Source organism: Phyllobates terribilis, unplaced genomic scaffold, assembly GCF_046119375.1.
Source record: "Phyllobates terribilis strain yellow unplaced genomic scaffold, ASM4611937v1 Scaffold_5__5_contigs__length_657084704, whole genome shotgun sequence".
In the NCBI taxonomy this organism is placed as follows: domain Eukaryota; kingdom Metazoa; phylum Chordata; class Amphibia; order Anura; family Dendrobatidae; genus Phyllobates; species Phyllobates terribilis.
The window spans coordinates 256,409,791-256,436,900 of record NW_027362765.1 but is presented as its reverse complement, the minus strand read 5'-3'; the positions used below and the strand labels follow the sequence as shown (position 1 = coordinate 256,436,900).

General features: G+C 57.0%; 1 protein-coding gene across 2 annotated transcripts in view; it reads right to left on the bottom strand.

Annotated features, from left to right (window-relative positions):
* ACSF2 (acyl-CoA synthetase family member 2) overlaps nt 1-27,110 on the bottom strand; it is a 123,213-nt gene that overhangs the window by 79,817 nt on the left and 16,286 nt on the right. For both annotated transcript variants that reach the window (XM_073684080.1, XM_073684081.1), the window contains exons 3-5: nt 25,300-25,428; nt 23,542-23,595; nt 22,374-22,492 (exon numbers count right to left, since the gene is read on the bottom strand). In XM_073684080.1, the coding sequence (XP_073540181.1) occupies nt 22,374-22,492; nt 23,542-23,595; nt 25,300-25,428 (302 nt within the window). The remainder of the gene's footprint in view (nt 1-22,373; nt 22,493-23,541; nt 23,596-25,299; nt 25,429-27,110) is intronic.

Sequence of the window (27,110 nt, the reverse complement as noted above, 5' to 3'; positions counted from 1 at the left end):
GCGCAGCCCGGCAGCCATTATACAGGCCCAGCCCGGCAGCCATTATACAGGCGCAGCCCGGCAGCCATTATACAGGCGCAGCCCGGCAGCCATTATACAGGCGCAGCCCGGCAGCCATTATACAGGCGCAGCCCGGCAGCCATTATACAGGCGCAGCCCGGCAGCCATTATACAGGCCCAGCCCGGCAGCCATTATACAGGCGCAGCCCGGCAGCCATTATACAGGCGCAGCCATTATACAGGCGCAGCCCGGCAGCCATTATACAGACGCAGCCCAGCAGCCATTATACAGGCGCAGCCATTATACAGGCGCAGCCCGGCAGCCATTATACAGACGCAGCCCAGCAGCCATTATACAGGCGCAGCCCGGCAGCCATTATACAGACGCAGCCCGACAGCCATTATACAGACGCAGCCCGACAGCCATTACACAGGCGCAGCCATTATACAGACGCAGCCCGGCAGCCATTATACAGGCCCAGTCCGGCAGCCATTATACAGGCCCAGCCCGGCAGCCATTATACAGGCCCAGCCCGGCAGCCATTATACAGGCCCAGCCCGGCAGCCACTATGCAGGCGCAGCCCGGCAGCCACTATACAGGCGCAGCCCGGCAGCCATTATACAGGCGCAGCCCGGCAGCCACTATACAGGCGCAGCCCGGCAGCCACTATACAGGCGCAGCCCGGCAGCCATTATACAGGCGCAGCCCGGCAGCCATTATACAGGCGCAGCCCGGCAGCCATTATACAGGCGCAGCCATTATACAGGCGCAGCCCGGCAGCCATTATACAGACGCAGCCCAGCAGCCATTATACAGGCGCAGCCCGGCAGCCATTACACAGGCGCAGCCATTATACAGACGCAGCCCGGCAGCCATTATACAGGCCCAGTCCGGCAGCCATTATACAGGCCCAGCCCGGCAGCCATTATACAGGCCCAGCCCGGCAGCCACTATACAGGCGCAGCCCGGCAGCCACTATACAGGCGCAGCCCGGCAGCCATTATACAGGCGCAGCCCGGCAGCCACTATACAGGCGCAGCCCGGCAGCCACTATACAGGCGCAGCCCGGCAGCCACTATACAGGCGCAGCCCGGCAGCCATTATACAGGCGCAGCCCGGCAGCCATTATACAGGCGCAGCCCGGCAGCCATTATACAGGCGCAGCCCGGCAGCCATTATACAGACGCAGACCGGCAGCCATTATACAGACGCAGACCGGCAGCCATTATACTGACGCAGCCCGACAGCCATTATACAGACGCAGCCCGGCAGCCATTATACAGGCGCAGCCCGGCAGCCATTATACAGGCGCAGCCCGGCAGCCATTATACAGGCGCAGCCCGGCAGCCATTATACAGGCGCAGACAAGCCCAGCAGCCATTATACAGACGCAGCCCGGCAGCAATTATACAGGCGCAGCCCGGCAGCCATTATACAGGCGCAGCCCGGCAGCAATTATACAGGCGCAGACAAGCCCAGCAGCCATTATACAGACGCAGCCATTATACAGGCGCAGCCCGGCAGCCATTATACAGGCGCAGCCCGGCAGCCATTATACAGGCGCAGCCCGGCAGCCATTATACAGGCGCAGCCCGGCAGCCATTATACAGGCGCAGCCCGGCAGCCATTATACAGGCGCAGCCATTATACAGGCGCAGCCCGGCAGCCATTATACAGACGCAGCCCAGCAGCCATTATACAGGCGCAGCCCGGCAGCCATTATACAGACGCAGCCCGACAGCCATTACACAGGCGCAGCCATTATACAGACGCAGCCCGGCAGCCATTATACAGGCCCAGTCCGGCAGCCATTATACAGGCCCAGCCCGGCAGCCATTATACAGGCGAAGACCGGCAGCCATTATACAGGCGCAGCAAGGCAGCCATTATACAGACGCAGACCGGCAGCCATTATACAGACGCAGACCGGCAGCCATTATACAGACGCAGACCGGCAGCCATTATACAGACGCAGCCCGACAGCCATTATACAGACGCAGCCCAGCAGCAATTATACAGGCGCAGCCCAGCAGCCATTATACAGGCGCAGCCCGGCAGCCATTATACAGACGCAGACCGGCAGCCATTATACAGACGCAGCCCAACAGCCATTATACAGGCGCAGCCCGGCAGCCATTATACAGGCGCAGCCCGGCAGCCATTATACAGGCGCAGCCATTATACAGGCGCAGCCCGGCAGCCATTATACAGACGCAGCCCAGCAGCCATTATACAGGCGCAGCCCGGCAGTCATTATACAGACGCAGCCCGACAGCCATTATACAGACGCAGCCCGACAGCCATTATACAGGCGCAGCCCGACAGCCATTATACAGGCGCAGCCCGACAGCCATTATTCAGGTGCAGCCATTATACAGGCGCAGCCCGGCAGCCATTATACAGGCGCAGCCCGACAGCCATTATACAGGCGCAGCCCGACAGCCATTATACAGGCGCAGCCCGGCAGCCATTATACAGGCGCAGCCCGGCAGCCATTATACAGGCGCAGCCCGGCAGCCATTATACAGGCGCAGCCCGGCAGCAATTATACAGGCGCAGCCCGGCAGCCATTATACAGGCGCAGCCCGGCAGCCATTATACAGGCGCAGCCCGGCAGCCATTATACAGGCGCAGCCCGGCAGCCATTATTCAGGCCCAGCCCGGCAGCCATTATACAGGCGCAGCCCGGCAGCCATTATACAGGCGCAGCCCGGCAGCCATTATACAGACGCAGCCCGGCAGCCATTATACAGACGCAGCCCAACAGCCATTATACAGACGCAGCCCGGCAGCCATTATACAGACGCAGCCCGGCAGCCATTATACAGGCGCAGCCCGGCAGCCATTATATAGGCGCAGCCCGGCAGCCATTATACAGGCGCAGCCCGGCAGCCATTATACAGGCGCAGCCCGGCAGCCATTATACAGGCGCAGCCCGGCAGCCATTATACAGGCGCAGCCCAGCAGCCATTATACAGGCGCAGACAAGCCCAGCAGCCATTATACAGACGCAGCCCGGCAGCAATTATACAGGCGCAGCCCGGCAGCCATTATACAGGCGCAGCCCGGCAGCCATTATACAGGCGCAGCCCGGCAGCAATTATACAGGCGCAGACAAGCCCAGCAGCCATTATACAGACGCAGCCATTATACAGGCGCAGCCCGGCAGCCATTATACAGGCGCAGCCCGGCAGCCATTATACAGGCGCAGCCCGGCAGCCATTATACAGGCGCAGCCATTATACAGGCGCAGCCCGCCAGCCATTATACAGACGCAGCCCAGCAGCCATTATACAGGCGCAGCCCGGCAGCCATTATACAGACGCAGCCATTATACAGACGCAGCCCGGCAGCCATTATACAGGCCCAGTCCGGCAGCCATTATACAGGCCCAGCCCGGCAGCCATTATACAGTCGAAGACCGGCAGCCATTATACAGGCGCAGCAAGGCAGCCATTATACAGACGCAGACCGGCAGCCATTATACAGACGCAGACCGGCAGCCATTATACAGACGCAGCCCGACAGCCATTATACAGACGCAGCCCAGCAGCAATTATACAGGCGCAGCCCGGCAGCCATTATACAGGCGCAGCCCGGCAGCCATTATACAGACGCAGACCGGCAGCCATTATACAGACGCAGCCCAACAGCCATTATACAGGCGCAGCCCGGCAGCCATTATACAGGCGAAGCCCGGCAGCCATTATACAGGCGTAGCCATTATACAGGCGCAGCCCGGCAGCCATTATACAGACGCAGCCCAGCAGCCATTATACAGGCGCAGCCCGGCAGTCATTATACAGGCGCAGCCCGACAGCCATTATACAGGCGCAGCCCGACAGCCATTATTCAGGTGCAGCCATTATACAGGCGCAGCCCGGCAGCCATTATACAGGCGCAGCCCGGCAGCCATTATACAGGCGCAGCCCGGCAGCCATTATACAGGCGCAGCCCGGCAGCCATTATACAGGCGCAGCCCGGCAGCCATTATACAGGCGCAGCCATTATACGGGCGCAGCCCGGCAGCCATTATACAGGCGCAGCCCGGCAGCAATTATACAGGCGCAGCCCGGCAGCAATTATACAGGCGCAGCCCGGCAGCCATTATACAGGCGCAGCCCGGCAGCAATTATACAGGCGCAGCCATTATACAGGCGCAGCCCAGCAGCCATTATACAGGCGCAGCCCGGCAGCAATTATACAGGCGCAGCCCAGCAGCCATTATACAGACGCAGCCCGGCAGCAATTATACAGGCACAGCCATTATACAGGCGCAGCCCGGCAGCCATTATACAGGCGCAGCCCGGCAGCCATTATACAGGCGCAGCCCGGCAGCAATTATACAGGCGCAGCCCGGCAGCAATTATACAGGCGCAGCCCGGCAGCAATTATACAGGCGCAGCCCGGCAGCCATTATACAGGCGCAGCCCGGCAGCAATTATACAGGCGCAGCCCGGCAGCAATTATACAGGCGCAGCCATTATACAGGCGCAGCCCAGCAGCCATTATACAGGCGCAGCCCGGCAGCCATTATACAGGCGCAGCCATTATACAGGCGCAGCCCAGCAGCCATTATACAGGCACAGCCATTATACAGGCGCAGCCCGGCAGCCACTATACAGGCGCAGCCCGGCAGCCACTATACAGGCGCAGCCCGGCAGCCACTATACAGGCGCAGCCCGGCAGCCACTATACAGGCGCAGCCCGGCAGCCACTATACAGGCGCAGCCCGGCAGCCACTATACAGGCGCAGCCCGGCAGCCACTATACAGGCGCAGCCCGGCAGCCATTATTCAGGCCCAGCCCGGCAGCCATTATACAGGCGCAGCCCGGCAGCCATTATACAGACGCAGCCCGGCAGCCATTATACTGACGCAGCCCGACAGCCATTATACAGACGCAGCCCGGCAGCCATTATACAGGCGCAGCCCGGCAGCCATTATACAGGCGCAGCCCAGCAGCCATTATACAGGCGCAGACAAGCCCAGCAGCCATTATACAGACGCAGCCCAGCAGCCATTATACAGGCGCAGCCCGGCAGCCATTATACAGGCGCAGCCCGGCAGCCATTATACAGGCGCAGACAAGCCCAGCAGCCATTATACAGACGCAGCCATTATACAGGCGCAGCCCGGCAGCCATTATACAGGCGCAGCCCGGCAGCCATTATACAGGCCCAGCCCGGCAGCCATTATACAGGCGCAGCCCGGCAGCCATTATACAGGCGCAGCCCGGCAGCCATTATACAGGCGCAGCCCGGCAGCCATTATACAGGCGCAGCCCGGCAGCCATTATACAGGCGCAGCCCGGCAGCCATTATACAGGCGCAGCCCGGCAGCCATTATACAGGCGCAGCCCGGCAGCCATTATACAGGCGCAGCCCGGCAGCCATTATTCAGGCCCAGCCCGGCAGCCATTATACAGGCCCAGCCCGGCAGCCATTATACAGGCGCAGCCCGGCAGCCATTATACAGGCGCAGCCCGGCAGCCATTATACAGGCGCAGCCATTATACAGGCGCAGCCCGGCAGCCATTATACAGACGCAGCCCGGCAGCCATTATACAGGCGCAGCCCGGCAGCCATTATACAGACGCAGCCCGACAGCCATTACACAGGCGCAGCCATTATACAGACGCAGCCCGGCAGCCATTATACAGGCCCAGTCCGGCAGCCATTATACAGGCCCAGCCCGGCAGCCATTATACAGGCGCAGCCCGGCAGCCACTATACAGGCGCAGCCCGGCAGCCATTATACAGGCGCAGCCCGGCAGCCACTATACAGGCGCAGCCCGGCAGCCACTATACAGGCGCAGCCCGGCAGCCACTATACAGGCGCAGCCCGGCAGCCATTATACAGGCGCAGCCTGGCAGCCATTATACAGGCGCAGCCCGGCAGCCATTATACAGGCGCAGCCATTATACAGGCGCAGCCCGGCAGCCATTATACAGACGCAGCCCAGCAGCCATTATACAGGCGCAGCCCGGCAGTCATTATACAGACGCAGCCCGACAGCCATTATACAGACGCAGCCCGACAGCCATTATACAAGGCGCAGCCCGACAGCCATTATACAGGCGCAGCCCGGCAGCCATTATACAGGCGCAGCCATTATACAGGCGCAGCCCGGCAGCCATTATACAGGCGCAGCCCGACAGCCATTATACAGGCGCAGCCCGACAGCCATTATACAGGCGCAGCCCGGCAGCCATTATACAGGCGCAGCCCGGCAGCCATTATACAGGCGCAGCCATTATACGGGCGCAGCCCGGCAGCCATTATACAGGCGCAGCCCGGCAGCCATTATACAGGCGCAGCCCGGCAGCCATTATACAGGCGCAGCCCGGCAGCCATTATACAGGCGCAGCCCGGCAGCAATTATACAGGCGCAGCCCGGCAGCCATTATACAGGCGCAGCCCGGCAGCCATTATACAGGCGCAGCCCGGCAGCCATTATTCAGGCCCAGCCCGGCAGCCATTATACAGGCGAAGACCGGCAGCCATTATACAGGCGCAGCCCGGCAGCCATTATACAGACGCAGCCCGGCAGCCATTATACAGACGCAGCCCGACAGCCATTATACAGACGCAGCCCGACAGCCATTATACAGACGCAGCCCGGCAGCCATTATACAGGCGCAGCCCGGCAGCCATTATACAGGCGCAGCCCGGCAGCCATTATACAGGCGCAGCCCGGCAGCCATTATACAGGCGCAGCCCGGCAGCCATTATACAGGCGCAGCCCGGCAGCCATTATACAGGCGCAGCCCAGCAGCCATTATACAGGCGCAGACAAGCCCAGCAGCCATTATACAGACGCAGCCCGGCAGCAATTATACAGGCGCAGCCCGGCAGCCATTATACAGGCGCAGCCCGGCAGCCATTATACAGGCGCAGCCCGGCAGCAATTATACAGGCGCAGACAAGCCCAGCAGCCATTATACAGACGCAGCCATTATACAGGCGCAGCCCGGCAGCCATTATACAGGCGCAGCCCGGCAGCCATTATACAGGCGCAGCCCGGCAGCCATTATACAGGCGCAGCCCGGCAGCCATTATACAGGCGCAGCCCGGCAGCCATTATACAGGCGCAGCCATTATACAGGCGCAGCCCGGCAGCCATTATACAGACGCAGCCCAGCAGCCATTATACAGGCGCAGCCCGGCAGCCATTATACAGACGCAGCCCGACAGCCATTACACAGGCGCAGCCATTATACAGACGCAGCCCGGCAGCCATTATACAGGCCCAGTCCGGCAGCCATTATACAGGCCCAGCCCGGCAGCCATTATACAGGCGCAGCAAGGCAGCCATTATACAGACGCAGACCGGCAGCCATTATACAGACGCAGACCGGCAGCCATTATACAGACGCAGCCCGACAGCCATTATACAGACGCAGCCCGACAGCCATTATACAGACGCAGCCCAGCAGCAATTATACAGGCGCAGCCCAGCAGCCATTATACAGGCGCAGCCATTATATAGGCGCAGCCCGGCAGCCATTATACAGACGCAGCCCAACAGCCATTATACAGGCGCAGCCCGGCAGCCATTATACAGGCGCAGCCCGGCAGCCATTATACAGGCGCAGCCATTATACAGGCGCAGCCCGGCAGCCATTATACAGACGCAGTCCAGCAGCCATTATACAGGCGCAGCCCGGCAGTCATTATACAGGCGCAGCCCGACAGCCATTATACAGGCGCAGCCTGACAGCCATTATTCAGGTGCAGCCATTATACAGGCGCAGCCCGGCAGCCATTATACAGGCGCAGCCCGGCAGCCATTATACAGGCGTAGCCATTATACAGGCGCAGCCCGGCAGCCATTATACAGACGCAGCCCAGCAGCCATTATACAGGCGCAGCCCGGCAGCCATTATACAGGCGCAGCCCGGCAGCCATTATACAGGCGCAGCCATTATACGGGCGCAGCCCGGCAGCCATTATACAGGCGCAGCCCGGCAGCAATTATACAGGCGCAGCCCGGCAGCAATTATACAGGCGCAGCCCGGCAGCCATTATACAGGCGCAGCCCGGCAGCAATTATACAGGCGCAGCCATTATACAGGCGCAGCCCAGCAGCCATTATACAGGCGCAGCCCGGCAGCAATTATACAGGCGCAGCCATTATACAGGCGCAGCCCAGCAGCCATTATACAGACGCAGCCCGGCAGCAATTATACAGGCACAGCCATTATACAGGCGCAGCCCGGCAGCCATTATACAGGCGCAGCCCGACAGCCATTATACAGGCGCAGCCCGACAGCCATTATACAGGCGCAGCCCGGCAGCCATTATACAGGCGCAGCCCAACAGCCATTATACAGGCGCAGCCCGACAGCCATTATTCAGGTGCAGCCATTATACAGGCGCAGCCCGACAGCCATTATACAGGCGCAGCCCGACAGCCATTATACAGGCGCAGCCCGGCAGCCATTATACAGGCGCAGCCCGGCAGCCATTATACAGGCGCAGCCCGGCAGCCATTATACAGGCGCAGCCCGGCAGCCATTATACAGGCGCAGCCCGGCAGCAATTATACAGGCGCAGCCCGGCAGCCATTATACAGGCGCAGCCCGGCAGCCATTATACAGGCGCAGCCCGGCAGCAATTATACAGGCGCAGCCATTATACAGGCGCAGCCCGGCAGCCATTATACAGGCGCAGCCCGGCAGCAATTATACAGGCGCAGCCATTATACAGGCGCAGCCCAGCAGCCATTATACAGACGCAGCCCGGCAGCAATTATACAGGCACAGCCCGACAGCCATTATTCAGGTGCAGCCATTATACAGGCGCAGCCCGGCAGCCATTATACAGGCGCAGCCCGACAGCCATTATACAGTCGCAGCCCGACAGCCATTATACAGGCGCAGCCCGGCAGCCATTATACAGGCGCAGCCCGGCAGCCATTATACGGGCGCAGCCCGGCAGCCATTATACGGGCGCAGCCCGGCAGCCATTATACAGGCGCAGCCCGGCAGCCATTATACAGGCGCAGCCCGGCAGCCATTATACAGGCGCAGCCCGGCAGCCATTATACAGGCGCAGCCCGGCAGCCATTATACAGGCGAAGACCGGCAGCCATTATACAGACGCAGCCCGGCAGCCATTATACAGACGCAGCCCGGCAGCCATTATACAGACGCAGCCCGGCAGCCATTATACAGACGCAGCCCGGCAGCCATTATACAGACGCAGCCCGGCAGCCATTATACTGACGCAGCCCGACAGCCATTATACAGACGCAGCCCGGCAGCCATTATACAGGCGCAGCCCGGCAGCCATTATACAGGCGCAGCCCGGCAGCCATTATACAGGCGCAGCCCGGCAGCCATTATACAGGCGCAGCCCGGCAGCCATTATACAGGCGCAGCCCGGCAGCCATTATACAGGCGCAGCCCAGCAGCCATTATACAGGCGCAGCCCAGCAGCCATTATACAGGCGCAGACAAGCCCAGCAGCCATTATACAGACGCAGCCCGGCAGCAATTATACAGGCGCAGCCCGGCAGCCATTATACAGGCGCAGCCCGGCAGCCATTATACAGGCGCAGCCCGGCAGCCATTATACAGGCGCAGCCCGGCAGCAATTATACAGGCGCAGACAAGCCCAGCAGCCATTATACAGACGCAGCCATTATACAGGCGCAGCCCGGCAGCCATTATACAGGCGCAGCCCGGCAGCCATTATACAGGCGCAGCCCGGCAGCCATTATACAGGCGCAGCCCGGCAGCCATTATACAGGCGCAGCCCGGCAGCCATTATACAGGCGCAGCCATTATACAGGCGCAGCCCGGCAGCCATTATACAGACGCAGCCCAGCAGCCATTATACAGGCGCAGCCCGGCAGCCATTATACAGACGCAGCCCGACAGCCATTACACAGGCGCAGCCATTATACAGACGCAGCCCGGCAGCCATTATACAGGCCCAGTCCGGCAGCCATTATACAGGCCCAGCCCGGCAGCCATTATACAGGCGAAGACCGGCAGCCATTATACAGGCGCAGCAAGGCAGCCATTATACAGACGCAGACCGGCAGCCATTATACAGACGCAGCCCGACAGCCATTATACAGACGCAGCCCAGCAGCAATTATACAGGCGCAGCCCAGCAGCCATTATACAGACGCAGCCATTATACAGGCGCAGCCCGGCAGCCATTATACAGACGCAGACCGGCAGCCATTATACAGACGCAGCCCAACAGCCATTATACAGGCGCAGCCCGGCAGCCATTATACAGGCGCAGCCCGGCAGCCATTATACAGGCGCAGCCATTATACAGGCGCAGCCCGGCAGCCATTATACAGACGCAGCCCAGCAGCCATTATACAGGCGCAGCCCGACAGCCATTATACAGGCGCAGCCCGACAGCCATTATACAGGCGCAGCCCGACAGCCATTATTCAGGTGCAGCCATTATACAGGCGCAGCCCGGCAGCCATTATACAGGCGCAGCCCGACAGCCATTATACAGGCGCAGCCCGACAGCCATTATACAGGCGCAGCCCGGCAGCCATTATACAGGCGCAGCCATTATACGGGCGCAGCCCGGCAGCCATTATACAGGCGCAGCCCGGCAGCCATTATACAGGCGCAGCCCGGCAGCCATTATACAGGCGCAGCCCGGCAGCCATTATACAGGCGCAGCCCGGCAGCCATTATACAGGCGCAGCCCGGCAGCCATTATACAGGCGCAGCCCGGCAGCCATTATTCAGGCCCAGCCCGGCAGCCATTATACAGGCGAAGACCGGCAGCCATTATACAGGCGCAGCCCGGCAGCCATTATACAGACGCAGCCCGGCAGCCATTATACAGACGCAGCCCGGCAGCCATTATACAGACGCAGCCCGACAGCCATTATACAGACGCAGCCCGGCAGCCATTATACAGACGCAGCCCGGCAGCCATTATACAGGCGCAGCCCGGCAGCCATTATACAGGCGCAGCCCGGCAGCCATTATACAGGCGCAGCCCGGCAGCCATTATACAGGCGCAGCCCGGCAGCCATTATACAGGCGCAGCCCGGCAGCCATTATACAGGCGCAGCCCGGCAGCCATTATACAGGCGCAGCCCAGCAGCCATTATACAGGCGCAGACAAGCCCAGCAGCCATTATACAGACGCAGCCCGGCAGCAATTATACAGGCGCAGCCCGGCAGCCATTATACAGGCGCAGCCCGGCAGCCATTATACAGGCGCAGCCCGGCAGCCATTATACAGGCGCAGCCCGGCAGCCATTATACAGGCGCAGCCCGGCAGCCATTATACAGGCGCAGACAAGCCCAGCAGCCATTATACAGACGCAGCCATTATACAGGCGCAGCCCGGCAGCCATTATACAGGCGCAGCCCAGCAGCCATTATACAGGCGCAGCCCGGCAGCCATTATACAGGCGCAGCCCGGCAGCCATTATACAGGCGCAGCCCGGCAGCCATTATACAGGCGCAGCCCGGCAGCCATTATACAGGCGCAGCCCGGCAGCCATTATACAGGCGCAGCCATTATACAGGCGCAGCCCGGCAGCCATTATACAGACGCAGACCGGCAGCCATTATACAGGCGCAGCCCGGCAGCCATTATACAGGCGCAGCCCGGCAGCCATTATACAGGCGCAGCCCGGCAGCCATTATACAGGCGCAGCCATTATACAGGCGCAGCCCGGCAGCCATTATACAGACGCAGCCCAGCAGCCATTATACAGGCGCAGCCCGGCAGTCATTATACAGGCGCAGCCCGACAGCCATTATACAGGCGCAGCCCGACAGCCATTATTCAGGTGCAGCCATTATACAGGCGCAGCCCGGCAGCCATTATACAGGCGCAGCCCGGCAGCCATTATACAGGCGTAGCCATTATACAGGCGCAGCCCGGCAGCCATTATACAGACGCAGCCCAGCAGCCATTATACAGGCGCAGCCCGGCAGTCATTATACAGACGCAGCCCGGCAGCCATTATACAGGCGCAGCCCGACAGCCATTATACAGGCGCAGCCCGACAGCCATTATTCAGGTGCAGCCATTATACAGGCGCAGCCCGGCAGCCATTATACAGGCGCAGCCCGACAGCCATTATACAGGCGCAGCCCGACAGCCATTATACAGGCGCAGCCCGGCAGCCATTATACAGGCGCAGCCCGGCAGCCATTATACAGGCGCAGCCCGGCAGCCATTATACAGGCGCAGCCCGGCAGCCATTATACAGGCGCAGCCATTATACAGGCGCAGCCCGGCAGCCATTATACAGGCGCAGCCCGGCAGCCATTATACAGGCGCAGCCCGGCAGCCATTATACAGGCGCAGCCATTATACAGGCGCAGCCCGGCAGCCATTATACAGGCGCAGCCCGGCAGCCATTATACAGGCGCAGCCCGGCAGCCATTATACAGGCGCAGACAAGCCCAGCAGCCATTATACAGACGCAGCCATTATACAGGCGCAGCCCGGCAGCCATTATACAGGCGCAGCCCGGCAGCCATTATACAGGCGCAGCCCGGCAGCCATTATACAGACGCAGACCGGCAGCCATTATACAGACGCAGCCCAACAGCCATTATACAGGCGCAGCCCGGCAGCCATTATACAGGCGCAGCCATTATACAGGCGCAGCCCGGCAGCCATTATACAGACGCAGCCCAGCAGCCATTATACAGGCGCAGCCCGGCAGTCATTATACAGGCGCAGCCCGACAGCCATTATACAGGCGCAGCCCGACAGCCATTATTCAGGTGCAGCCATTATACAGGCGCAGCCCGGCAGCCATTATACAGGCGCAGCCCGGCAGCCATTATACAGGCGTAGCCATTATACAGGCGCAGCCCGGCAGCCATTATACAGACGCAGCCCAGCAGCCATTATACAGGCGCAGCCCGGCAGTCATTATACAGACGCAGCCCGGCAGCCATTATACAGGCGCAGCCCGACAGCCATTATACAGGCGCAGCCCGACAGCCATTATTCAGGTGCAGCCATTATACAGGCGCAGCCCGGCAGCCATTATACAGGCGCAGCCCGACAGCCATTATACAGGCGCAGCCCGACAGCCATTATACAGGCGCAGCCCGGCAGCCATTATACAGGCGCAGCCCGGCAGCCATTATACAGGCGCAGCCCGGCAGCCATTATACAGGCGCAGCCATTATACGGGCGCAGCCCGGCAGCCATTATACGGGCGCAGCCCGGCAGCCATTATACAGGCGCAGCCCGGCAGCCATTATACAGGCGCAGCCCGGCAGCAATTATACAGGCGCAGCCCGGCAGCCATTATACAGGCGCAGCCCGGCAGCCATTATACTGACGCAGCCCGACAGCCATTATACAGACGCAGCCCGGCAGCCATTATACAGACGCAGCCCGGCAGCCATTATACAGGCGCAGCCCGGCAGCCATTATACAGGCGCAGCCCGGCAGCCATTATACAGGCGCAGCCCGGCAGCCATTATACAGGCGCAGCCCGGCAGCCATTATACAGGCGCAGCCCGGCAGCCATTATACAGGCGCAGCCCGGCAGCCATTATACAGGCGCAGCCCAGCAGCCATTATACAGGCGCAGACAAGCCCAGCAGCCATTATACAGACGCAGCCCGGCAGCAATTATACAGGCGCAGCCCGGCAGTCATTATACAGGCGCAGCCCGGCAGCCATTATACAGGCGCAGCCCGGCAGCCATTATACAGGCGCAGCCCGGCAGCCATTATACAGGCGCAGCCCGGCAGCCATTATACAGGCGCAGACAAGCCCAGCAGCCATTATACAGACGCAGCCATTATACAGGCGCAGCCCGGCAGCCATTATACAGGCGCAGCCCAGCAGCCATTATACAGGCGCAGCCCGGCAGCCATTATACAGGCGCAGCCCGGCAGCCATTATACAGGCGCAGCCCGGCAGCCATTATACAGGCGCAGCCCGGCAGCCATTATACAGGCGCAGCCCGGCAGCCATTATACAGGCGCAGCCATTATACAGGCGCAGCCCGGCAGCCATTATACAGACGCAGACCGGCAGCCATTATACAGGCGCAGCCCGGCAGCCATTATACAGGCGCAGCCCGGCAGCCATTATACAGGCGCAGCCCGACAGCCATTATACAGGCGCAGCCCGACAGCCATTATTCAGGTGCAGCCATTATACAGGCGCAGCCCGGCAGCCATTATACAGGCGCAGCCCGGCAGCCATTATACAGGCGTAGCCATTATACAGGCGCAGCCCGGCAGCCATTATACAGACGCAGCCCAGCAGCCATTATACAGGCGCAGCCCGGCAGTCATTATACAGACGCAGCCCGGCAGCCATTATACAGGCGCAGCCCGACAGCCATTATACAGGCGCAGCCCGACAGCCATTATTCAGGTGCAGCCATTATACAGGCGCAGCCCGGCAGCCATTATACAGGCGCAGCCCGACAGCCATTATACAGGCGCAGCCCGACAGCCATTATACAGGCGCAGCCCGACAGCCATTATACAGGCGCAGCCCGGCAGCCATTATACAGGCGCAGCCCGGCAGCCATTATACAGGCGCAGCCCGGCAGCCATTATACAGGCGCAGCCATTATACAGGCGCAGCCCGGCAGCCATTATACAGGCGCAGCCCGGCAGCCATTATACAGGCGCAGCCCGGCAGCCATTATACAGGCGCAGCCATTATACAGGCGCAGCCCGGCAGCCATTATACAGGCGCAGCCCGGCAGCCATTATACAGGCGCAGCCCGGCAGCCATTATACAGGCGCAGACAAGCCCAGCAGCCATTATACAGACGCAGCCATTATACAGGCGCAGCCCGGCAGCCATTATACAGGCGCAGCCCGGCAGCCATTATACAGGCGCAGCCCGGCAGCCATTATACAGGCGCAGCCCGGCAGCCATTATACAGACGCAGACCGGCAGCCATTATACAGACGCAGCCCAACAGCCATTATACAGGCGCAGCCCGGCAGCCATTATACAGGCGCAGCCCGGCAGCCATTATACAGGCGCAGCCATTATACAGGCGCAGCCCGGCAGCCATTATACAGACGCAGCCCAGCAGCCATTATACAGGCGCAGCCCGGCAGTCATTATACAGGCGCAGCCCGACAGCCATTATTCAGGTGCAGCCATTATACAGGCGCAGCCCGGCAGCCATTATACAGGCGCAGCCCGGCAGCCATTATACAGGCGTAGCCATTATACAGGCGCAGCCCGGCAGCCATTATACAGACGCAGCCCAGCAGCCATTATACAGGCGCAGCCCGGCAGTCATTATACAGACGCAGCCCGGCAGCCATTATACAGGCGCAGCCCGACAGCCATTATACAGGCGCAGCCCGACAGCCATTATTCAGGTGCAGCCATTATACAGGCGCAGCCCGGCAGCCATTATACAGGCGCAGCCCGACAGCCATTATACAGGCGCAGCCCGACAGCCATTATACAGGCGCAGCCCGGCAGCCATTATACAGGCGCAGCCCGGCAGCCATTATACAGGCGCAGCCCGGCAGCCATTATACAGGCGCAGCCATTATACGGGCGCAGCCCGGCAGCCATTATACGGGCGCAGCCCGGCAGCCATTATACAGGCGCAGCCCGGCAGCCATTATACAGGCGCAGCCCGGCAGCAATTATACAGGCGCAGCCCGGCAGCCATTATACAGGCGCAGCCCGGCAGCCATTATACAGGCGCAGCCCGGCAGCCATTATACAGGCGCAGCCCGGCAGCCATTATACAGGCGCAGCCCGGCAGCCATTATACAGGCGCAGCCCGGCAGCCATTATACAGGCGCAGCCCGGCAGCCATTATACAGGCGCAGCCCAGCAGCCATTATACAGGCGCAGACAAGCCCAGCAGCCATTATACAGACGCAGCCCGGCAGCAATTATACAGGCGCAGCCCGGCAGCCATTATACAGGCGCAGCCCGGCAGCCATTATACAGGCGCAGCCCGGCAGCCATTATACAGGCGCAGCCCGGCAGCCATTATACAGGCGCAGCCCGGCAGCCATTATACAGGCGCAGCCCGGCAGCCATTATACAGGCGCAGCCCGGCAGCCATTATACAGGCGCAGCCATTATACAGGCGCAGCCCGGCAGCCATTATACAGACGCAGACCGGCAGCCATTATACAGACGCAGCCCAACAGCCATTATACAGGCGCAGCCCGGCAGCCATTATACAGGCGCAGCCCGGCAGCCATTATACAGGCGCAGCCATTATACAGGCGCAGCCCGGCAGCCATTATACAGACGCAGCCCAGCAGCCATTATACAGGCGCAGCCCGGCAGTCATTATACAGGCGCAGCCCGACAGCCATTATACAGGCGCAGCCCGACAGCCATTATTCAGGTGCAGCCATTATACAGGCGCAGCCCGGCAGCCATTATACAGGCGCAGCCCGGCAGCCATTATACAGGCGTAGCCATTATACAGGCGCAGCCCGGCAGCCATTATACAGACGCAGCCCAGCAGCCATTATACAGGCGCAGCCCGGCAGTCATTATACAGACGCAGCCCGGCAGCCATTATACAGGCGCAGCCCGACAGCCATTATACAGGCGCAGCCCGACAGCCATTATTCAGGTGCAGCCATTATACAGGCGCAGCCCGGCAGCCATTATACAGGCGCAGCCCGACAGCCATTATACAGGCGCAGCCCGACAGCCATTATACAGGCGCAGCCCGGCAGCCATTATACAGGCGCAGCCCGGCAGCCATTATACAGGCGCAGCCCGGCAGCAATTATACAGGCGCAGCCCGGCAGCAATTATACAGGCGCAGCCCGGCAGCCATTATACAGGCGCAGCCCGGCAGCCATTATACAGGCGCAGCCCGGCAGCCATTATACAGGCGCAGCCCGGCAGCAATTATACAGGCGCAGCCCGGCAGCAATTATACAGGCGCAGCCCGGCAGCCATTATACAGGCGCAGCCCGGCAGCCATTATACAGGCGCAGCCCGGCAGCCATTATACAGGCGCAGCCCGGCAGCCATTATACAGGCGCAGCCCGGCAGCCATTATACAGGCGCAGCCCGGCAGCCATTATACAGGCGCAGCCCGGCAGCCATTATACAGGCGCAGCCCAGCAGCCATTATACAGGCGCAGACAAGCCCAGCAGCCATTATACAGACGCAGCCCGGCAGCCATTATACAGGCGCAGCCCGGCAGCCATTATACAGGCGCAGCCCGGCAGCCATTATACAGGCGCAGCCCGGCAGCCATTATACAGGCGCAGCCCGGCAGCCATTATACAGGCGCAGCCCGGCAGCCATTATACAGGCGCAGCCCGGCAGCCATTATACAGGCGCAGCCCGGCAGCCATTATACAGGCGCAGCCCGGCAGCCATTATACAGGCGCAGCCATTATACAGGCGCAGCCCGGCAGCCATTATACAGACGCAGCCCGGCAGCCATTATACAGACGCAGCCCAACAGCCATTATACAGGCGCAGCCCGGCAGCCATTATACAGGCGCAGCCCGGCAGCCATTATACAGGCGCAGCCATTATACAGGCGCAGCCCGGCAGCCATTATACAGACGCAGCCCAGCAGCCATTATACAGGCGCAGCCCGGCAGTCATTATACAGGCGCAGCCCGACAGCCATTATACAGGCGCAGCCCGACAGCCATTATACAGGCGCAGCCCGGCAGCCATTATACAGGCGTAGCCATTATACAGGCGCAGCCCGGCAGCCATTATACAGACGCAGCCCAGCAGCCATTATACAGGCGCAGCCCGGCAGTCATTATACAGACGCAGCCCGGCAGCCATTATACAGGCGCAGCCCGACAGCCATTATACAGGCGCAGCCCGACAGCCATTATTCAGGTGCAGCCATTATACAGGCGCAGCCCGGCAGCCATTATACAGGCGCAGCCCGACAGCCATTATACAGGCGCAGCCCGACAGCCATTATACAGGCGCAGCCCGGCAGCCATTATACAGGCGCAGCCATTATACAGGCGCAGCCCGGCAGCCATTATACAGGCGCAGCCCGGCAGCCATTATACAGGCGCAGCCCGGCAGCCATTATACAGGCGCAGCCATTATACAGGCGCAGCCCGGCAGCCATTATACAGGCGCAGCCCGGCAGCCATTATACAGGCGCAGCCCGGCAGCCATTATACAGGCGCAGACAAGCCCAGCAGCCATTATACAGACGCAGCCATTATACAGGCGCAGCCCGGCAGCCATTATACAGGCGCAGCCCGGCAGCCATTATACAGGCGCAGCCCGGCAGCCATTATACAGGCGCAGCCCGGCAGCCATTATACAGGCGCAGCCCGGCAGCCATTATACAGGCGCAGCCATTATACAGGCGCAGCCATTATACAGGCGCAGCCCGGCAGCCATTATACAGACGCAGACCGGCAGCCATTATACAGACGCAGCCCAACAGCCATTATACAGGCGCAGCCCGGCAGCCATTATACAGGCGCAGCCCGGCAGCCATTATACAGGCGCAGCCATTATACAGGCGCAGCCCGGCAGCCATTATACAGACGCAGCCCAGCAGCCATTATACAGGCGCAGCCCGGCAGTCATTATACAGGCGCAGCCCGACAGCCATTATACAGGCGCAGCCCGACAGCCATTATTCAGGTGCAGCCATTATACACGCGCAGCCCGGCAGCCATTATACAGGCGCAGCCCGGCAGCCATTATACAGGCGTAGCCATTATACAGGCGCAGCCCGGCAGCCATTATACAGACGCAGCCCAGCAGCCATTATACAGGCGCAGCCCGGCAGTCATTATACAGACGCAGCCCGGCAGCCATTATACAGGCGCAGCCCGACAGCCATTATACAGGCGCAGCCCGACAGCCATTATTCAGGTGCAGCCATTATACAGGCGCAGCCCGGCAGCCATTATACAGGCGCAGCCCGACAGCCATTATACAGGCGCAGCCCGACAGCCATTATACAGGCGCAGCCCGGCAGCCATTATACAGGCGCAGCCCGGCAGCCATTATACAGGCGCAGCCCGGCAGCCATTATACAGGCGCAGCCCGGCAGCCATTATACAGGCGCAGCCATTATACGGGCGCAGCCCGGCAGCCATTATACGGGCGCAGCCCGGCAGCCATTATACAGGCGCAGCCCGGCAGCCATTATACAGGCGCAGCCCGGCAGCAATTATACAGGCGCAGCCCGGCAGCAATTATACAGGCGCAGCCCGGCAGCCATTATACAGGCGCAGCCCGGCAGCAATTATACAGGCGCAGCCCGGCAGCAATTATACAGGCGCAGCCATTATACAGGCGCAGCCCGGCAGCAATTATACAGGCGCAGCCATTATACAGGCGCAGCCCAGCAGCCATTATACAGACGCAGCCCGGCAGCAATTATACAGGCACAGCCATTATACAGGCGCAGCCCGGCAGCCATTATACAGGCGCAGCCCGACAGCCATTATACAGGCGCAGCCCGACAGCCATTATACAGGCGCAGCCCGGCAGCCATTATACAGGCGCAGCCCGACAGCCATTATACAGGCGCAGCCCGACAGCCATTATTCAGGTGCAGCCATTATACAGGCGCAGCCCGGCAGCCATTATACAGGCGCAGCCCGACAGCCATTATACAGGCGCAGCCCGGCAGCCATTATACAGGCGCAGCCCGGCAGCCATTATACAGGCGCAGCCCGGCAGCCATTATACAGGCGCAGCCATTATACGGGCGCAGCCCGGCAGCCATTATACAGGCGCAGCCCGGCAGCCATTATACAGGCGCAGCCCGGCAGCCATTATACAGGCGCAGCCCGGCAGCCATTATACAGGCGCAGCCCGGCAGCCATTATACAGGCGCAGCCCGGCAGCCATTATACAGGCGCAGCCCGGCAGCAATTATACAGGCGCAGCCCGGCAGCCATTATACAGGCGCAGCCCGGCAGCAATTATACAGCCGCAGCCCGGCAGCCATTATACAGGCGCAGCCATTATACAGGCGCAGCCCAGCAGCCATTATACAGGCGTAGCCATTATACAGGCGCAGCCCGGCAGCCATTATACAGACGCAGCCCAGCAGCCATTATACAGGCGCAGCCCGGCAGTCATTATACAGACGCAGCCCGGCAGCCATTATACAGGCGCAGCCCGACAGCCATTATACAGGCGCAGCCCGACAGCCATTATTCAGGTGCAGCCATTATACAGGCGCAGCCCGGCAGCCATTATACAGGCGCAGCCCGACAGCCATTATACAGGCGCAGCCCGACAGCCATTATACAGGCGCAGCCCGACAGCCATTATACAGGCGCAGCCCGGCAGCCATTATACAGGCGCAGCCCGGCAGCCATTATACAGGCGCAGCCCGGCAGCCATTATACAGGCGCAGCCATTATACGGGCGCAGCCCGGCAGCCATTATACGGGCGCAGCCCGGCAGCCATTATACAGGCGCAGCCCGGCAGCCATTATACAGGCGCAGCCCGGCAGCAATTATACAGGCGCAGCCCGGCAGCAATTATACAGGCGCAGCCCGGCAGCCATTATACAGGCGCAGCCCGGCAGCAATTATACAGGCGCAGCCCGGCAGCAATTATACAGGCGCAGCCATTATACAGGCGCAGCCCGGCAGCAATTATACAGGCGCAGCCATTATACAGGCGCAGCCCAGCAGCCATTATACAGACGCAGCCCGGCAGCAATTATACAGGCACAGCCATTATACAGGCGCAGCCCGGCAGCCATTATACAGGCGCAGCCCGACAGCCATTATACAGGCGCAGCCCGACAGCCATTATACAGGCGCAGCCCGGCAGCCATTATACAGGCGCAGCCCGACAGCCATTATACAGGCGCAGCCCGACAGCCATTATTCAGGTGCAGCCATTATACAGGCGCAGCCCGGCAGCCATTATACAGGCGCAGCCCGACAGCCATTATACAGGCGCAGCCCGGCAGCCATTATACAGGCGCAGCCCGGCAGCCATTATACAGGCGCAGCCCGGCAGCCATTATACAGGCGCAGCCCGGCAGCCATTATACAGGCGCAGCCATTATACGGGCGCAGCCCGGCAGCCATTATACAGGCGCAGCCCGGCAGCCATTATACAGGCGCAGCCCGGCAGCCATTATACAGGCGCAGCCCGGCAGCCATTATACAGGCGCAGCCCGGCAGCAATTATACAGGCGCAGCCCGGCAGCCATTATACAGCCGCAGCCCGGCAGCAATTATACAGCCGCAGCCCGGCAGCAATTATACAGGCGCAGCCATTATACAGGCGCAGCCCAGCAGCCATTATACAGGCGCAGCCATTATACAGGCGCAGCCCAGCAGCCATTATACAGACGCAGCCCGGCAGCAATTATACAGGCACAGCCATTATACAGGCGCAGCCCGGCAGCCATTATACAGGCGCAGCCATTATACAGGCGCAGCCCGACAGCCATTATACAGGCACAGCCCGGCAGCCATTATACAGGCGCAGCCCGACAGCCATTATACAGGCGCAGCCCGGCAGCCATTATACAGGCGCAGCCCGGCAGCCATTATACAGGCGCAGCCATTATACAGGCGCAGCCCGGCAGCCATTATACAGGCGCAGCCCGGCAGCCATTATACAGGCGCAGCCCGGCAGCCATTATACAGGCGCAGCCCGGCAGCAATTATACAGGCGCAGCCCGGCAGCCATTATACAGGCGCAGCCCGGCAGCCATTATACAGCCGCAGCCCGGCAGCAATTATACAGCCGCAGCCCGGCAGCAATTATACAGGCGCAGCCATTATACAGGCGCAGCCCAGCAGCCATTATACAGGCGCAGCCATTATACAGGCGCAGCCCAGCAGCCATTATACAGACGCAGCCCGGCAGCAATTATACAGGCACAGCCATTATACAGGCGCAGCCCGGCAGCCATTATACAGGCGCAGCCATTATACAGGCGCAGCCCGACAGCCATTATACAGGCACAGCCCGGCAGCCATTATACAGGCACAGCCCGGCAGCCATTATACAGGCGCAGCCCGACAGCCATTATACAGGATCAGCCCGACAGCCATTATACAGGATCAGCCCGGCAGCCATTATACAGGCGCAGCCCGGCAGCCATTATACAGGTATACTACAACAGCAACATGAACAGTAATTGGACAAATGTTAGTCTAGGTGGTAGTGACCTAAGGTCCATGTGAAAGAAATCGCAGCATACCGTAGTCTGGTTCTATCCACGGACTAGACTTGTGCACAGAAATTGTAGGCAGCTCCTACACCCATCTACTATGCGACCAGGCACATGGAGAAGGTTACGTCTGCAAAACGGGACAGGTCTGATAAATTCTGCGGCTGTGTGAACTTGGCCTTTCTGTGATAGCATGAGGGAACACACAGCAGGCAGAAGTGGTTCCTGGAGGACAGAAGTGCACAGTATGGCCACTTACGTCTTGCTCTTGATTCCTCCTGCTGGAGAACTATCTACCTCCGGACAAATGTGTTTCAAAATTTCATAATATCGCTGCGTTTTAAACTCTGACGGGAACACAAGGGCAGAACAGCCGACCTGCAGAGTCAGAATACATAGGCCATTTAGTACAGTGATGTGATTCACTTATAGTTTATCATTGCAATGTGACAATTAAATAATCAATTCTTTTTAAATAGTAGACTACTAACAAACATAAGCAAGTAGATACAAGAAAGTACGGCATCCAGCTAGTTGTTGGTAAACATGGGCTATCTTGTATCTCCTTGTTGCTGCCCTGCCTTGGGGCTACCCTGGAGAAGTCCTACAAGAGGGGCAAGCTGACAATCTCTCTGCTATAAACATACAAGTGTATGTAAACCTTGGAGCATCACAAGCTTTTACATACCTCATTTCATGTAATTGGCACAGATCCGGGGTTGTAATGGATATTCTGTCATCAGGTCAAATGACCAGTTCTTGCTCTTTATTCCTGCTGTTCCCCTCAATGTTTTTGTTCTTTACATCCGCCATATGGTCCCAGAGAATTTTTATGGTCTTTACCAAGGGGGTGTGGTTCACAGGGTAATAATGCAGAGTAAAGATCATAAAAATTAGCACTAAATGAAAGACCCACATCTCTGAAACCTATTTTAAAAAAAATGCAATGCTCAGGAGTCTGGAACAGTGGGAATAGCAAAGGCTGGTCATTTTTAACCTAGCGACAGGTCACAGCCCCTTTAGAAATCATTGGGAACAGACAGTAGCTGAGCTCAGACACTGTAGTAAGGACATTTATTTGTTCCCAGTACAGTACTTGGTACAGAGATGACACTTACCAAAATGTGAATGACCAGTGCAAGCTGTGTGCAGATATTGGGTAACAAAAAATAAATACAGTGAGATTTCAGCTCTGAAGTTTGCAGAACTGTGAATGCGTTGCGTCTCGACCTGTAAAATGATGTCTAAACAATGCATACTGCATGGGGCCTTATCTTAAAAGTGTGATGTGAAGCGTCCTCACAACATAAAAAAGATCTGCTTTATGCTTATTACTTCAGTTTGTGCACAATTACTAAAATCTGGAAAAACTCAATGAACAATTTTGCACAAATATCTCAATTTTAAGGGTTGTTCTATAAGCCTACCTTCCTCATCACATACTCCAGCTCATTTGCTTGGTACGCTGGATTCACAGACACCTGGAAAAGGCAGAAAATTATTATAAAGGAGAGATTGAGCTAAGCATTATAAATGGATTTCCATTAGGGTAATATACATTCATTAACATAAACTTGATTTTCAAAAAGATGCACTTAATTCCTTATAAAATACCTAATATTATATACTCACGCCCATCATAAGATTCCTGACCGACTCCATACCAGTCATGCCAGAATGCAGGACATTTGTTTCCTTCTTTACCCAATATGTCTGCTTCCGTCCCTACCCCCGACTGTAGAGATTGGCACAGGAAGATGAAAGCTACATTTCAATGTGTATTCCCTGGGCTCTCACATATAGGCCCCAGGTAGTGGGATTGGGAGCAGGACCATGGAGGAAAGGAGTGTGTTGGATAATAGGTGCACTGTACCCACACACTGCTATAGTTGGCACAGTGGTTTAGGTCATTCCCAAGCTGGTAGAAATGTTTGGACACTTGTAGAAGTAATTACTTTCTGGAAACATTTTATTGGATATACTGTATTGTAGGCAATACACAGTGCCAAATAGAAATAGTGTGAGCATTACTGTGCATAGCTGGTGGATTCTGTGAGTCAATCCCCTAAAAAAGAATTTAACTCCCGCAAACAGTGATAGGGCTGTACAGGTCTTGTACAAAGACAAAACTAATACCTGCTTTGTAGTAATCCAATGTGCTAAGTTTGGAGAAATCAATCTCAAGACATCTCATGTAAATTAGAGCCTGGAAATGCACTGGGGGTATGTCATTGTACTTCCAGCCTAATCTCAAGATATGTATATAGGGTGTACATTGGCATACTTCCAATATATTCCAATTTGTATGTAGAGTCAAAGCTTGATTTCTCAGTGCTGACACATCAGAATACGGATTTCCATGTGGTGTCAAAGCTTGATTTCTCAGTGCTGACACATCAGAATACGGATTTCCATGTGGTGTCAAAGCTTGATTTCTCAGTGCTGACACATCAGAATACGGATTACCATCTGGTGTCAAAGCTTGATTTCTCAGTGCTGACACATCAGAATACTGATTTTCATGTGGTGTCAAAGCTTGATTTCTCAGTGCTGACACATCAGAATACGGATTACCATCTGGTGTCAAAGCTTGATTTCTCAGTGCTGACACATCAGAATACTGATTTCCATGTGGTGTCAAAGCTTGATTTCTCAGTACTGACACATCAGAATAATGATTTCCATGTGGCGTTAAATTGAATTCTCAGTGTTGACACATTCAGTTTTTCCAGATTGCACAGCATTTCCAAACAGACGGTTTCCCTTTAAGGGGATTTTCGGAAATTTTTCTTGAAGGTAAAGAGGAGCTAAAGTAACACATATGCTCATAGTTTTAAACGCTCCTCAACTCTAGCACTGACAGTCCCGTGATCCTTAAGTAGTCTCTGTTTGCATCACTTACCCACCATCATGTGAACAATGCTGCTAACCACTTGGCGTAATGATCTCAAGCCATACATATGGATTTCCCTGCTGCTTCAGTGCTTACATCATTGCAGCTAATCAGAGACATATAGATTCATTGTTGCTGGAGCACAGGGATGAGTTTAGGCATACTTGTTATTTTAGCCCATATATGGTTGCCAGAAAAAATGGTGACAAAATTTTTTTAATTGTGCCTGGTTATGGTTTACAAGCAAGTCTACATAAAAATACATAGTAAGAAGAGCACAACTTTGTCTTACCAATATAAGACCAGCTTGAGCTGTTGCATACTGCACTACGACCCATTCATAAGAATTTGGCCCCCACATTCCCACGCGTTCTCCTTTCTTCAAGCCAAGAGCCAAGAACCCTGCAGCAAGGGTCTCTACCTGATGAGAGAAAACATACAGTAATGTCACTATACAGACACTTGGCAATCCTCTTAAAAAGAACAACAGTCAATTTTATTCTTGGCGGTACTCGAAAGTATTAAACTACTTTGTTCAAATCAGCAAGATAACTCAAGCGAGAGATGCCAAGGAGTCAAAGTCTCCCTGTGGTAGTAGCCAGAAGATTGTAGGATCCGTGCAATATAGAAAAAAAAATCTGTATTTTATTATATATCTGCACTCCATAGGTTCCAAATCATGTGTTTTAAAAAGTAAAATTACAATTTGAAGTGTACCTATTGCTTTGTTATTTTTTAACCTAAAAAGGTCCCATATTCAAAGCGATTTCATTTCACAATATGGTTTTAAAGGGTCGAAGTAGAGCTCCATGGTTTTTGCACAGAGCTCTAAATCCTTCACATCTCTTCTCATAGCCATTTTGTTACATGATAAAGTGGTTGACTGCAGCCATAACTAGGGGAACCACCTTAATGGGGTTTGCTTAATCTATAGCTAGCATTCAATAAGAACAAACTATTGAAATAATGATGTTCTAATCACATTTTTTTCTACCATATGCACCTGCCTTGAGCAAATTGCTTTCTTCTTAGATATCTGATTTGTGGGAATGTCGTAGCTCCAGGACTGAGCTCCAAACTATCCAAAGTACCAAAAGGGCTGGTTTTGACTAGTTCATCCCAAAATATTGCTTGTCTGAACACACAGGGACAGTCCCTATTTTGCCCACATGTGCTTATTTGACATGAATCACTAGACCTGGTCCATTTAAGTTCCCTCATTAGTGATGACTTGTGCATTGAGGTGGCAGATTGCTGGGATAGATCAGATATCAATAGATGTGACGTACAAAAAAAAAATATTGATTCTGTTGCTGGTCCAAATTGCAAACTTGTAATCCTCTGCATTTTGTAAAATATTGAAAAAAAATAATTTTATTACAGGATTTATGAGTTTATTCAATGAGAGCTGTATACCACATTAGAGGTGTTTTGCAGGAGTAAAACCCAATCTGATAATGATGGCTTATTCTAATTTCCCTCTACTGCCGGCTACAAGTTGCCATATCTGTTACAATAATACAAAGCTCTGACCCCCTCAAAAAATATATTGTGAAGTTACCGTACTTTTCGGACTATAAGATGCAACTAGGTTTTAAAAGGAGGAAAATAGGGAAAAAAATATAAGCAAAAAATGTGGTCATGATGCCCTGTTATGGGGGAGGGGGTCTGCTGCTGACACTGGTATTGGGGTAAGGTCCCCCAATTCTGTTAATGTCCTCCATCCTGGTCTGTATGGCCCCTCCTTCCTGGTATAAGTGGCCCCATCCCATCCTGGTATACCTGGCCCTCATCCCCATCATGGTATGCATGGCACCCCTTGAGCCCCCATCCTGGTATGCATGGCACCCCTTGAGCCCCCATCCTGGTATGCATGGCACCCCTTGAGCCCCCATCCTGGTATGCATGGCACCCCTTGAGCCCCCATCCTGGTATGCATGGCACCCCCTGAGCCCCCATCCTGGTGTGCATGGCACCCCTCTGAGCCCCCATCCTGGTATGCATGGCACCCCTCTGAGCCCCCATCCTGGTATGCATGGCACCTCTTGAGCCCCCATCCTGGTATGCATGGCACCCCTTGAGCCCTCATCCTGGTATGCATGG